General features: G+C 32.9%; 1 protein-coding gene across 6 annotated transcripts in view; it reads left to right on the top strand.

Annotated features, from left to right (window-relative positions):
- NIPBL (NIPBL cohesin loading factor) overlaps positions 1-13,384 on the top strand; it is a 268,483-nt gene that overhangs the window by 240,023 nt on the left and 15,076 nt on the right. For all 6 annotated transcript variants that reach the window (XM_056824556.1, XM_007487443.3, XM_007487441.2 and 3 more), the window contains 6 exons: positions 258-356; positions 2,741-2,794; positions 6,487-6,595; positions 8,651-8,787; positions 12,314-12,454; positions 12,636-12,729. In XM_056824556.1, the coding sequence (XP_056680534.1) occupies positions 258-356; positions 2,741-2,794; positions 6,487-6,595; positions 8,651-8,787; positions 12,314-12,454; positions 12,636-12,729 (634 nt within the window). The remainder of the gene's footprint in view (positions 1-257; positions 357-2,740; positions 2,795-6,486; positions 6,596-8,650; positions 8,788-12,313; positions 12,455-12,635; positions 12,730-13,384) is intronic.

Below are 13,384 nucleotides of genomic sequence, written 5' to 3' on the forward strand. Positions count from 1 at the left end.
GGCTGTTAGCTAAATTCAAAGAAATAATAACTTTTAGAAAATGAAAATAATTCTTCCATGTTTATTTTTAACTTTGAAGCATACCTCATAAAACTGGAGCTGAAAATCTCTTAAACCAATGTGAAAATTTATGTAGAAATTCTTTTAGTTATTCCCTTTGATTCCATGTTATTTGTATTATTTTGCGTTAGAATTTGATAGTAGGGAATATGTGAATTGTTTGCTTAAGTTAGTTTTGGAATTTTTCTTTCTTCTAGAAATTAGTAAATGAAACATTCCAGAAACTCTGGTTTACTCCAACTCCTCATCATGACAAGGAAGCAATGACCAGAAAAATTTTAAACATCACTGATGTGGTAAGAAGCAGAGTTAGCATAAGTATTTGGTTTCTGTGCATATACTACCATTTGGTATCCTATTCTTATTACTTATGCCACTTGTTATCAATGCAATAAATTTGGGATAGAGATACAGGTGATATATTTGCTACCTCCATAAATCCTCATGTCACAACTATATAAGCTATTAGTGGGAAAGAATAATGAAATCAGCTGTGATTAACACTCCTAACCTTTCTCCATCATGGATTCCCTGAAGAAAATCAAAGTCCTAATAGTGTTGACAGCTTAGCCTATTACTTTACTTCCCCCAGTCCCTAAAGTTTGACAAGGAGTAAAGCTGGGTTTGGAATTTTGAAGCCAAGGTGACAATAGTCATATAATCATAGCATACCCTTACCTTGAGAAGCGATCTCTGATATTCTCTAGTTTATCCCATACATAAATAAGAAATCCTTTTTCAGCATGCCTGAAAAGTGGTAATGCAGCCCTTTTTCAAAGACTCACATAGAGGGAGTACTGCAGTCTTCCAAGGAAACCTCTAATTGTTAAAAGGTTTTTATTACATAAATCCTAAATTTGTCTCTGTAATTTCTAACCATTGTGCCAAGTTCTGCCCTCCAGGCTCAGACAGAACATGTCAAATCCCGCTTCCACATGATAGTTATTCAAATACTTGAAAACATCTCTCATTCACACCACCCCTACATCTTGTCTCCTTTAGGCTTAATAGGTCCTGACATATACCTCCCTTAATGTAATCTAAACTCACCTTAGCTTTCTTATCACACAGTTGGCATATATTTAGCTTGAAGTCCTCTAAAACCATCAGATTTTTTTCATATGAACTATTGCCTAACCAGACCTCCCTCAATTCATTTGTAAGACATTATCATTATGTCTATCACTATTCAGTTAGATTAGGTCAAGTATTCTAAACTCTTAGAGGTTTTTAGATTCTGTCATCCAGGATTAGCTAAACCATCAAACTTTGTCCTCTGAAAAAATGTTGAGTTTTGACATCTATATAAGGCTACCTCACACATCCCTGTAGCACTCAGAACTGGCTTTAACCATTGAATTCATTCCAAATCACCCTGGCTAAAAAGACTGCCTACAAAGCTTTGTCACTTGTTTTCCTAAAAATCTAGATCGACTCCATGTATAGCATTTTGTTGAGTAGCGTTGTCAGAAATAAGATTATTCTGACATGACATTTTTTTTAAAAGCCATGCTTCTTATGAGTAGCTCTTTATTTTCTTCTATAATACAGTTGAGAATTTTGCCAGAAATCAAATACAGGTTTATTGATTGCCAGGAGTGGTCAGATTCCATTCTAGTCCTTTCTGGTGAAAGAGGCCAGGAATTGAAATAATATTTGTCCCTTCAGTTCTCATATTAATTCACTGATTTTCAAAGATCATTTACTCTACAATCATTTCTACTGGGTCTTTCAGTAACCTCAGTTTAAAAAGTCAGCTCAATGCTCTTACATTACAATCTCCCAACTTCTCTTGGATTTCAGTGAGCCATTTTCTCAAGTCCTTTCAAACCTGTAGGACATTTACCTCTACCTAGTTAGAGAAAACAGAAATACTGTAAGAATAAAGCTTGTACTGTTGTCCATCATTACTATCCAATCTACCCTTCATTGTAACTCTGTCCCTTCTTTGATCTTACTCTTTTCTCCACTTGCTCTTTTAAGAAAATCTTTGTAGTCCTTAACTTTTCTTGCCCCTCCTTGGCTCATTCTGCATTTCAGCACAGCTGTCACTATTCCGATGTGCCTCGATATTGTCTTTGTTCTCCATTACCTGGCCTTGTTTCCACTGTCAATATTTGTCTTCCTTACGTCTAAATTGATTGATAGGTCCCCTGAGCATCCATATCAGTCTCCTTAGACAATTCCATTCCCTTTTTTTCTTCATCACATTTCCATTTTGTTGTTGTTGTTCTTGACCTAACTGGTCAAGAAACTTTACAAATCTGTATAAATTTCAATTTGCATAATTTCATTGACAATATAGCATATTTATATAGTCTTAAGCTTAGAATTATACTTATAAACAATAAAGTAACCCAAGTTATTGATTAAAATTTAAATATATCTGACTTTTAGTGCTTGATACTAATTCTTGAATTGAAATCTCCAGATTTTCCTATTATTTGGAAGTGTTTAATTATTTAGAATTTTACTTAATAGGAATAATTTAGATTTAATTTGGAATAATACTTAAGGCCACTATCAATAAATTATTTAACCAAATAAAAGGAAATATATATGTATAGATTTGACTTTTTAAATTCAGAAAATATTTACAAATATCAAATATAAATACATTCTTAACTAGGTTCATCAATAAAAGTACACATTTTATGACTGTAACATTTCTTTTTCTAAGGTTGCAGCTTGTAGAGATACTGGATATGACTGGTTTGAACAGCTTCTTCAAAATGTGAGTATACATTTGACTTAATTATAAATATTTCAAAAGAAAATCACTGAAACATAAAAACTTAAAATGTTGAATACACATTGTTAATTTATAACATGAGAAAATTCTTATTTTTACTGCACAATTGTAAATATACATATAAGTATGAAGACTATTAATTATTAAATCTTGAGTATTCACTCCCTTTAATTAACTTCTATACCTAGATTTCTATGCCTTCCAAAGAGAACTTTCCAATTTCATGTTTCAATATTCTTTAGATATTTCTTTCTCTTAGAATTGAATTATTAATTTAACCATTCCCCATTTTTGCAAACTTCACTTTTTGTATTCTTAATGTTTAACATAATAGCTCTATCTTGCATGATTAATAAATATGTTTTCCTTCCAAAATAGACTCTTCACTTTTTCTCTCTATTTAGAATCCTCATTTGTGTTTTTAGGATATCATTGTACTATTGAGAGTCAGGTAATAATACCTGAGGAGTTTCTAATGTTTTGTGTAAAATCTCTTTCTCTAACAAATATATTCTTCATGGTGGCACCTGAGATAGCAAATAATAATGTAATTCATATGAATTTAAACGAGATCATTTAAAACCAAGACAACCAATAGAAACTTAGACCAAAATATATGAGCTACAAGTCACTGTTTCAGGGGTAGGGGAAATAAGGAAAATTATACATAAAATACTTCCTTAACTTTTCTAGTAAGGCACATAACATGTTTCAGACATAGGTTGAAAAATCCAGTAAAACCTGAAAAAACTGTTATATGGTCAGGAATTATGTTTGTTATACCACAAGAAAGCCACCTTGGATTGGTGGATGGAAAACCCGGTCAGGAGTCAGGAAGATACCTCTGTAACCATTGGCCAGTTACCTCAATTCTCCTAGCCATAGACTTCATTTCACACAAGTTCAAAACAGGTGCCAGTCACTCACACCATGCATTTCTTAAAGGCTGCCTTCCAAGAGCTATTATTTAGTTAGAATACCACCATAATTGAATAACATTCTCCCAAAGCTCCAGCAATCAATCAATGTGTTATAATATGTCTTATAAAGAGCATTCCTGAGCCAGATGCTGCCATATGAGGTTATATTTCTTGATTCTGCCAGACCTCACTGGCTGATTGAAAGTTAGAATGTCTAATTTTAAAAGAGTATAGAGAAAGAATTGCCTCTTCAAGACATTCCCATATACCAGTGAATCTGTAAGTCTAATTTTAAAAAAAAGTCAAAATGATTATACTTTAGTATCCACAATAAATGTTTTTATCAGATCCCTAACCCCTCACAAAGAATAATGCTTTGCTTTTTTCTCTCTCTTTCAAGCTCTCAGCATTTTGTCTTTACTTTGGTTTTTACTCCCTTTATTTTCGTATCATTTGTTATAAGTAAGAGGTTATAACACATTGATGGCATCATATGATGTGTTGGCCTTTTTTTCTCAGCTATTCAGTGACATCACCTAAGGTGTAGTGTCATAAATAAACTTGCCTCCACTTGTTGCCGCCAGTAGTCTTGTTGGTTCTCATCTATTTGTTTCATCTTGTCTCATCTATTTGCTGTGCTAGTGCCATTAAGACATTCACATCTCCTGAGTATCATCTGTAATGTCATTTATAGCCTTAAAAAACACTTATTGAACCAATACTCATCTGCTAACTTACTGTTTCAACACTACTGTCTTATTTAATCCATAAGTCAGCAGCAATGACCTGGCATTCACTCTGTCTAAAATAGGCACCTGCTGGCAACAGACATGAAATAGGAGCTATATGTAGTTCCTGCATTAGGGATATTTACAATTTAATAAGAGAAAAACCCATTTAATAATGAAAACCCCATTTTTATAAAAATAAGCAATAACCGTAAACACAAGTGATGGAAATATGACCACTGTTAGCAACATAAATACTGAAAAGTTAACTAGGGAGCTGAAAGGAGTAATGAGTGGAATAGGAGCAATTGGGATGATTAAGTTGGTGGTCCAAACCTGGAAAAAGAAGCACTGTTTCTAATTCCATGCTAACATATAGAGCTCTCACTATTTTTAACCCAGATTCAAACATTTCCAGTTTTTACTACCATCCCATCTTTTGGTATAAGCACTTTGATGTGAAGTGATATTAATGCAAATTTTCATAAAACATTTAAACCCGTCTCTTTATGACACTGCAAATAAAATTTTATAAAGAAAACCTCATCACTTTAATGGACATTATCTCAGACCATCAGCACCCAAATGAATATATGAGAGGTTGCAAAAATAAAAACAATGAACAAATATAAGAAAAATGAATAAGAAGTAGTTATATCGAAATATACTGGAAGATCCTGCTTTTGAGGCAAAAGTGAGAAAAAGGTTATGGGATAAGGTTATATTTAGGTTGTCAAGACTTTCTAGGAAAAGGGACAGTTTTTAGTAACTTTAAATGAAGGCAAGAAAAAAGTGTTGAGTTTGTAGGGCAGTAAACTGAAAGGATAGTTTGCATTTATTAAATTCACCTTGATTGGAGGTTCAGAAATGAGAATGAATAAATTAAGTCCTGCATAAGTATGGTCATTTTTCCTCCTTGTATCTCCAAGATTTAGCACAAAATCTCTCAGTAATCACTTAATGAAATAAAAATAAATTGAAAAATCTGTATCTTTATAGAAAGAAAATAGTTGTTTTTCTCTAAAATATCCTGACTTCTATGAGGAATTCTATTCCAGACTCATGTGTTTAGTAAATGCCTAATGATTATAAGCTAAATTATCTGTAGATTAATATGATCTGCTTTGCACATGAGAGTGCCCATTTATAATGTCTTAAAGCCCTAAAAAAAGTTACCAACTTTATTTTATTGTCAAATTGCTTTATATTCATTTCTAGACTTGGGATTCTATAAATATAAAATTGGAGTTGAGGATCATTTCAAATATGGTCAAATTTGATAGGAAAGAAATAGATAGTAGTATACTTTTATTAGGAATTAAAGAATGGAGTTAAGTTGACATTCCAGTTTTTCTTTGAATTCAAACCACCACTTTTCAGAGGGCAAAATGTTTCTACTTTTTTCCACCTCATTCTCCCTCTGAAGGGACAGAATGAAGTCCTCTTAAAGTCAAGTAGTGAACAAGTGTAGGGAAAATAATAAAAAACCCATTTTTTTCTCTCACTCTCAGGCCTGATCCCTAATAAAAGTATACTATTGCTTTATTACATATTTCAAGTTCCTGTCATCAGACAGTGTTTGACTGTTTGAAAAAATAGTATTCTTAATATATTCTAAAAGATTCCTCTATATTTTTAAAATTCTCTGTATTAATTTGTATACTTTGTAAACCAAGGCTTTTCTAAATAAAGGTAATCTTTAACCAACTTTTTTTTTAATCCTTCCATATTCTTTAATAATACTGTGATTGGGCCTTGTCTTATATTCCAGCTATAATCCAATATCTAATTTATTTGCTTGCCCAGCTCAAGGTCCTTTACCATAGTTGTATCTCCCTTTCCCACTCTTATTGAGGAGTATGTTAGAATTTCTTTTCAGAGTGTGATTTTTTTTTAAACGCATTTAGGAGGCATTTTGCTACATTTGATTACAGGGCATAATTTTTATTTAAGGGTACAAACTACTGTGTTGATATCATTGCATATTCAATAACCTAACTAGAATTTTTTTCTCTATCTGATAAAGCTTTTAAAATCAGAAGAAGATGCTTCTTATAAACCTGTGAAGAAAGCTTGTACTCAGCTTGTTGATAACTTAGTTGAGCATATCCTTAAATATGAGGAATCTCTAGCTGGTAAGTCACACATTTTATATATCCATTATATTAATTTTATATATATATATATAAAATATGTATACATAGCTTAACATATTTAAGAATATACATAAAATTAATAGAGCACTTGACATTCTGTATGCATTTACTTCTATACTTAGACTATGAATTCACAAATATTTATTAAGCACCCATTCCTTCTAAATAACAAGATGCAGTTTTCTTCTTGCCATTAAAATATAGTACAGGTTTGTTTGGTTTTTTATCTATGACATAACCCAAATTATATTTTACGGGATTGTTAATGTTGAATAAACCTCTTAAAGTTGTTCAGTAAGATCACAATTTAGTTGTGTCTGATTCTTTGTGACCCAACTTGGGGTTTTCTTGGCAAAGATACTAGAATGGTTTGCTGTTTCCTTCTCCAGTCCATTTTACAGGTGAGAAACTGAGGCAAACAGGATTAAGTGTCTTGTCCAGGATCAGACAGCTAGTAAGTGTCTATGACCAAATTTGAACTTGGAAGATGAATCTTCTTGACTTCGGGGCCTAGGACTCTTATCTCCTATACCACATAGCTGCTAAGATCACAAATCTTACTCAAAGTCATTTTAGTTACCTCATAGTATCAAGAGCAGTGATAGCGAAACTCTTAGAGACCAAGTGCCCAAAACGGCAACCTTCACACCACATGTGAGCAGCTACCCACTCCCTTCCCCCAGACAGGGGCAGGAAGAAGCTCCCATTGGACTGCTGGGAAAAGAAATATCTTTGGGCGTGCATGGAGAGGGGGAAGGGAGCAGCCCAATTTAGTATGCATTCCATAGCTTTGCCAACACATATCTAAAGCAGTAAATCAAACAAAACCTGAAGTTCATCAAATATAATAGGAATCTCTTGAAAATTTTTAATGTCCTATTTTAGAATTTTTAACAGGAAGATTAATTCCTGTTCTTTTAAATTATTTTTTAAAATAACATATTGAAAAGAAGTTGATTTGACAAGTCTAAAAATATAGGCTTTTTTATTTAATGCTCTGAGGGTTTTAAAGTTATCATTTATTTTATTTTGGCCTAGAAAATTATTTCTTAAAATTCAGTAAGTGCTCAAAACATCTTTAGAAATTAAAATTGCCATCTTCTATCAGACCAAAGATCATCTATTTGTCAAATTCTCAATTTTGAAATTTAGCATTAGCATATCGATATATAACTTTAGCTTATATTCATATATAAATAGCTAGGGTAATGGTTGATATGGCATTATTAATATAGAAAGTCCAAGTCAAGGCTCATATAATTTCTGGATAGTCAGCATAAATAATTCTCCAGAAGAAATATATGCATCCCTTGACACAGATGCCATTGAGTGACACATCTAAATTAATTTAGAGTAGTACTCTACCCACTCTATTCACTTCTTTCTTTTTTCTTTTATCTTCTCAGTATTTCTTCTATTCCTTTTTTCTCTTTTATCTACTCTGTTTTTCACCACCTTTTATTCTCAGGGCTAAAAAGATTATTGGTTCCTACTCTAAAAATTCACCTTGATCCATGTAATGCAATTTGTCCCCCAAATAGAAACTTCTCTTTTAATCCTAATACTCTTCAACCTGTCACCACTCTTTGAGCCATCTTTTTCTTATCCACCATTTTGTGTTACTATTTCTACTTTCCATGTCCTTTTAGCTTAGCTCCATCCATAAGGGAAGGAGAACCCTTTCTTATCTAAAATATCCAGCTCCCACAGTGCACAATATGAGGCACACTATAGATGCCTAATAATTGTTACTTGAGTTGAAAAAGATTCCCTCCAGTCATAGCTAAAGCCCCTTTCCCAGTAGAATTTTGCTCATCTATTACTTTTGTCATTGAAATCACTCAACTCATCCCCTTGCACCACCAAGCCTACCCCAACCTGTGGGAGCAAAAACCTTCTCTGTTATCCTCACTTTTCTGTTATCCTCAGTTAACCCACACATACATTATTTCCCCCTCAGGTCATTAAGAAAACAGTTTAGATTGTATTTTGTACAATTTCCACTGTGTTTTCATTTTAATTTTTTTTTTCCAGATTCTGACAATAAGGGAGTGAATTCTGGTCGATTGGTAGCTTGCATAACCACTTTGTTCTTATTCAGCAAAATCAGACCCCAGCTAATGGTCAAACATGCCATGACCATGCAACCATACCTTACCACTAAATGTAGCGTAAGTATCAGAAAAGTGCCTTTCTTAAGTAAAAGATGAAGATTTGAAATTTATAATTCACATAATAAGGGGAAATGTCAACTATAGTTTCAATAATAGGCCACAGACTTTAAATATAAAGAAAATATACTGTGTGTCCTTTATGCATCCTTAGGTAACATTCAGAATTTAGTTTTTCCTTAGTTTGTGTTGCAGGGTATATTTTTAAATGGAATGAAACATCCATAATGGTATATATATTACTTTGTACATTTCCATAAAAATTAAACTCATCGTTATAATTATTTATTATAAAGAGATGTGAAGGATAGATTTAAGTTACTTACTGAAAGGCTAAATTTTAAAATCATGGACTTTCTGTATATGTCATCCATTGCTGCTATTTTTTGTTTTCCTCGGAATAAGGAAATTATTTGTCCTGTTTTCTGTATACTTACTGTCAACCCTGGTGATAGAAGTGTGTTAATGACCTCAGTTAACAGTTTGTCTTGGATATTTTTCTAGATGAAAAAACTCTTGACCCTAGCAAGAAAAAAGAAAAGAGAAGGTAGTTATGGACTAGGAAAATTTTCAAGACTATGACTGTAGAGTCATTAAATACATCCATAAGTAACTAGTTTGCCATTAAATATTCTCTAGTTTATATACACAGTCCATTGATTGGATTTAGAAGAAAGGTAACAAGTGTAGTGAAGAGAACATAACATCAGAGGATAGCAAAAGATTTGAGTTCAGGTCTAGATGCCACCACTGGCCTTCACTGTGACCTCTGACAGGTCACTACATCTCTCTGAGCTCCAGTTTTTTCCTTGATGGAGCTATGATGAGAATGCTTGTCCTGGCTTTCCTAGAATATTGCTGTGAGAATCAAATGAGATGATGTATACATAAAAGCTCATTGTCAAGTGCTTTTCAGAAAGGTTATTTTATGATTCTCCTGAAGTGGGTTTAGTTATTTCTAGGCTTATTTCCTCCCATTCTTTTCTCTAAGGGGGGAAAAAACAAAACAATCCTTTACATGTTATATTGACTTTATTTAATTCTTGTGAAGGAGGAAATGATTTGTAATGCTCACCTTTTTAGATAAAAATTCTCTCTACTTAATGTCTCCACTTTCTTAGCACCACTCATTTCCTAATGCCTTACAGTTAAGTGTCTTTCTGTTTTTACCAAAACTATTCTCTGAAAGGTTACCAAATGAACCTCATATCTGAATCCAAGAGCTTTTACTCAAGTCTCATCCATTTCGACTTCTCTATACACCTTGGCCACTTGATACTCTTCTTTCTCACCTCCTACCCTGTGGCTAATAAGCGATACTGCTGATTTTCCTCTTACTTGTCTAACAGTTCCTTGTTTGTTTTCATTTTGTCAGCTTCCTATTATGAAATGTGTTGCTTGTGGTTCTATTCTTGACCTATCTTTCTGTGGCCTCTTTCTCAATTCACCTTAGCAGTCTCATCCATTCTCACAACTTCAGTTTTCACTTATATACAGATGTCTTCCAACCTGGCATAACCCTTTCCCTCCTTGAGCTATGGGCCTGAATCGACAACTATTTGATATATTCCTAAATTGATATCCCACAAATACTTCAGAAGTTTAACTTGTCTAAAGAACTGAAGATTTTTCCTAAAAAGGTGCTTTTCCTTCTGCCTTCACTGTGTCTTTCAATAATATTATTTCCTTCAAATCTCAGTGTGGTCTTTTCATATTTCTTTCTCCCTCACTTTCTACAGAAAAAATATATACAGAGTATTAATGATTATATCTACTAGTGTTTTTTATAACCATCCCTTCATTGTATTTCTGTCACTATCATTTTATTTCTATAACTACTATCCTCTACACATATGGATTATACTGTCCTAAATGACACACATACACACCCAGACTCTCTGTCTCCTCGCTCTTATTTCATCTTTGTCACTCACTAGTAAAAAATCAGTCTCCATGGTCCTCACATCACTTCTTTGCCCAAAACCTTCGAAAAGTTCCTTCCACTACTGAATACTGAATTTGCAATCTTGTTTGCATGGATATTTCCCCCTCCCCCAACAAAACAGACCCTCAGTTATTTATGCCTTTCTCTCTTATATCCTTCTTTTATCAGTGTTCTTCCCTTTGTCATGGCAGCCTTCTCTTTCTCCTCCTATTTCAGAGATACCAATGAAGCCGTCTTCAAGGCTACTTTATGCCTTGCTATATGAAATACAAACTCCTTCGACTGGCATTTTAGGTTTCTTTATGATCAGAATTTTCCTTACACTTCTTTCTAGCCTTCTTTCCTCTACTGTTCTGTTGTGAGTACATCAGACTAGTTGATGCCCTTCCCAAAAGTTTCACTTAACTCTTTCCTTTATGTTTCTTTGCGCATTTCTGAAATGTTCCTTTCAGTCTAGAACTATTGAAACCTATTTATGCATTTAGGTTGAACTAAGATGCTACCTTCTCCATTGAACTTTGTTGCCCCATAATTTTGCGTTTCGATAATATAAATAGTTTTATTCCCCCCTTTGACTGTGAACTCTAGGAAGACACTGGCGATAGATAAGATAGATAGATAGATAGATAGATAGATAGATAGATAGATAGATAGATAGATAGATAGATAGATAGATAGATAGATAGATAGATAGATAGAGATAGATGCATAGATGCATAGATGCATAGATGGTATAAGGGTATAAGTTTCATTTCCCCAGTATTGAGCCCAGAATTTTGTATACAGAAGGCAATAAATAGCAGTTCAGTAAATGAATGTCAATATTAATTGGAATCGTAATATGCACAGTGAATTTGTAACAAATGCCTCTTGGTTATTAAGAAATGAAGTTCCTTGGCTAAGGAGGGTGAGAAAGAGCAAAGGTTTTTTTTTATAAATATCTCTTTTGAAACTAGAGAAGTCTAGTATCATCTTCATTCTTATCTATCATCTAAAATCTCTATAAAGAGAAATATAACCCATCCATTTGAGAAGTACAGAAGTACAAGCTTAAAAGAATAGTAATTTTTAAAATAACATTTTTATTCTTCTGCCATTTATTAATAAAAATGGGGCATAAATTTATTTTATTTACTGGCTTCTTACGTTTGTAGGTATAAATTATTTTGCCCTGTTAAATATTATGTTTGGTTTGGATTTTAAAATTTAGATTTAAAGCATTTAGTTTAAATAAGAGAATAAGAGCATTTTAAATCTTTAAAACACCTTACAGATTATATAGTTCAGTCTCCTCATTTTAAAGATATCAAGCCCAGAAAGATGAAATGCCTTTTTCAAGGTCGCATAGCAAGTTAGCAAGAAATGGTGAATACCTACCAGTCTTTTAACTCCCAGACAAGTGCTTTTTTTTTCCATTCTACCATACTACTTCCCCAGTTATGATGGGAGTTTGACTTTTTCAGATTGAGCTGGCATAATTTCTTCACTTTTCCCACTTCTATCCTTCCAAGAAAGATTTTAATTCTTCCCAGATTTTGCATAATTACAAAATTATAATCCTCCTTAATTTTGGCCTTACAGACACAAAATGATTTCATGGTCATTTGCAATGTTGCAAAAATTTTAGAATTAGTAGTACCATTGATGGAGCACCCAAGTGAAACCTTCCTTGCCACCATTGAGGAAGATCTAATGAAACTTATCATCAAATATGGCATGACAGTAAGTATTCTATTATTAATCTTTAGATTCTACATAATTAATTGTGGTGATAATTATTTAAATATTGTAATTTTTTTAAGTTGCCCACATAGATCTTCAAAGAAAATTGAACATTTTATATAGCTTTTCACTTTGAACTTATAATTTATCTAAATGGTAACATTTTTCTACATCTTTTTAGGTAGTGCAACATTGTGTGAGCTGTCTTGGGGCTGTTGTAAATAAAGTCACACAAAATTATAAATTTGTGTGGGCTTGTTTCAATAGATACTATGGTAAGTTAAACATAAGGACTTAAAATTGACATTTCATGAGCTCTGTGGTTTTAACCCAAACCAAATGCCACATCTATACCTAGGGATAGGTGGTGGGAGGATATGGTAATCTTCCATTATGACAGCCTCAAAAATATTAGGAGTACACCCTCTGAATTATTCTCCCATCCCAAAATCCATTGGAATTATTTCAGAACTAGAATTGACTCACTTTTTATCTTTGTTTCCCCAGCAGCTATAGCACAATACCTTGCACATGGTAGGCATTTCTCAGATGTTTGCTGAATTGAATTCAATCTTTGTTCTAACCTCTTCTTGGAAGTTATTTATATTTTTAGCCCATACATCATGGGCTTCAATAAATTCACTGCCTACTCTAAATTTTAAAACTTCCCATATTATTTTTCCTATTTTTACATCTTGCATAAGGTCATCCTCAAAAGTTCTTCAAGTTTATTTGTCCATGTTCGAGTATATCCATACTAGATATACTCCTAATTTTTTTAAAGGGTAGAAATATGTTACCCTTTGAAATAGAATCAACATAAGAAAATGAGCAGGCAATTGGGTGCAAAAGTAATTGACCCTGTATTTGCATGGTTCTGTTCTTGATGAGATGGTTATTTATTCATTGTCATTTTTAGTAAAAAAAAAA

This window comes from Monodelphis domestica, chromosome 3, assembly GCF_027887165.1.
Source record: "Monodelphis domestica isolate mMonDom1 chromosome 3, mMonDom1.pri, whole genome shotgun sequence".
NCBI classification, from domain to species: Eukaryota; Metazoa; Chordata; class Mammalia; order Didelphimorphia; family Didelphidae; genus Monodelphis; species Monodelphis domestica.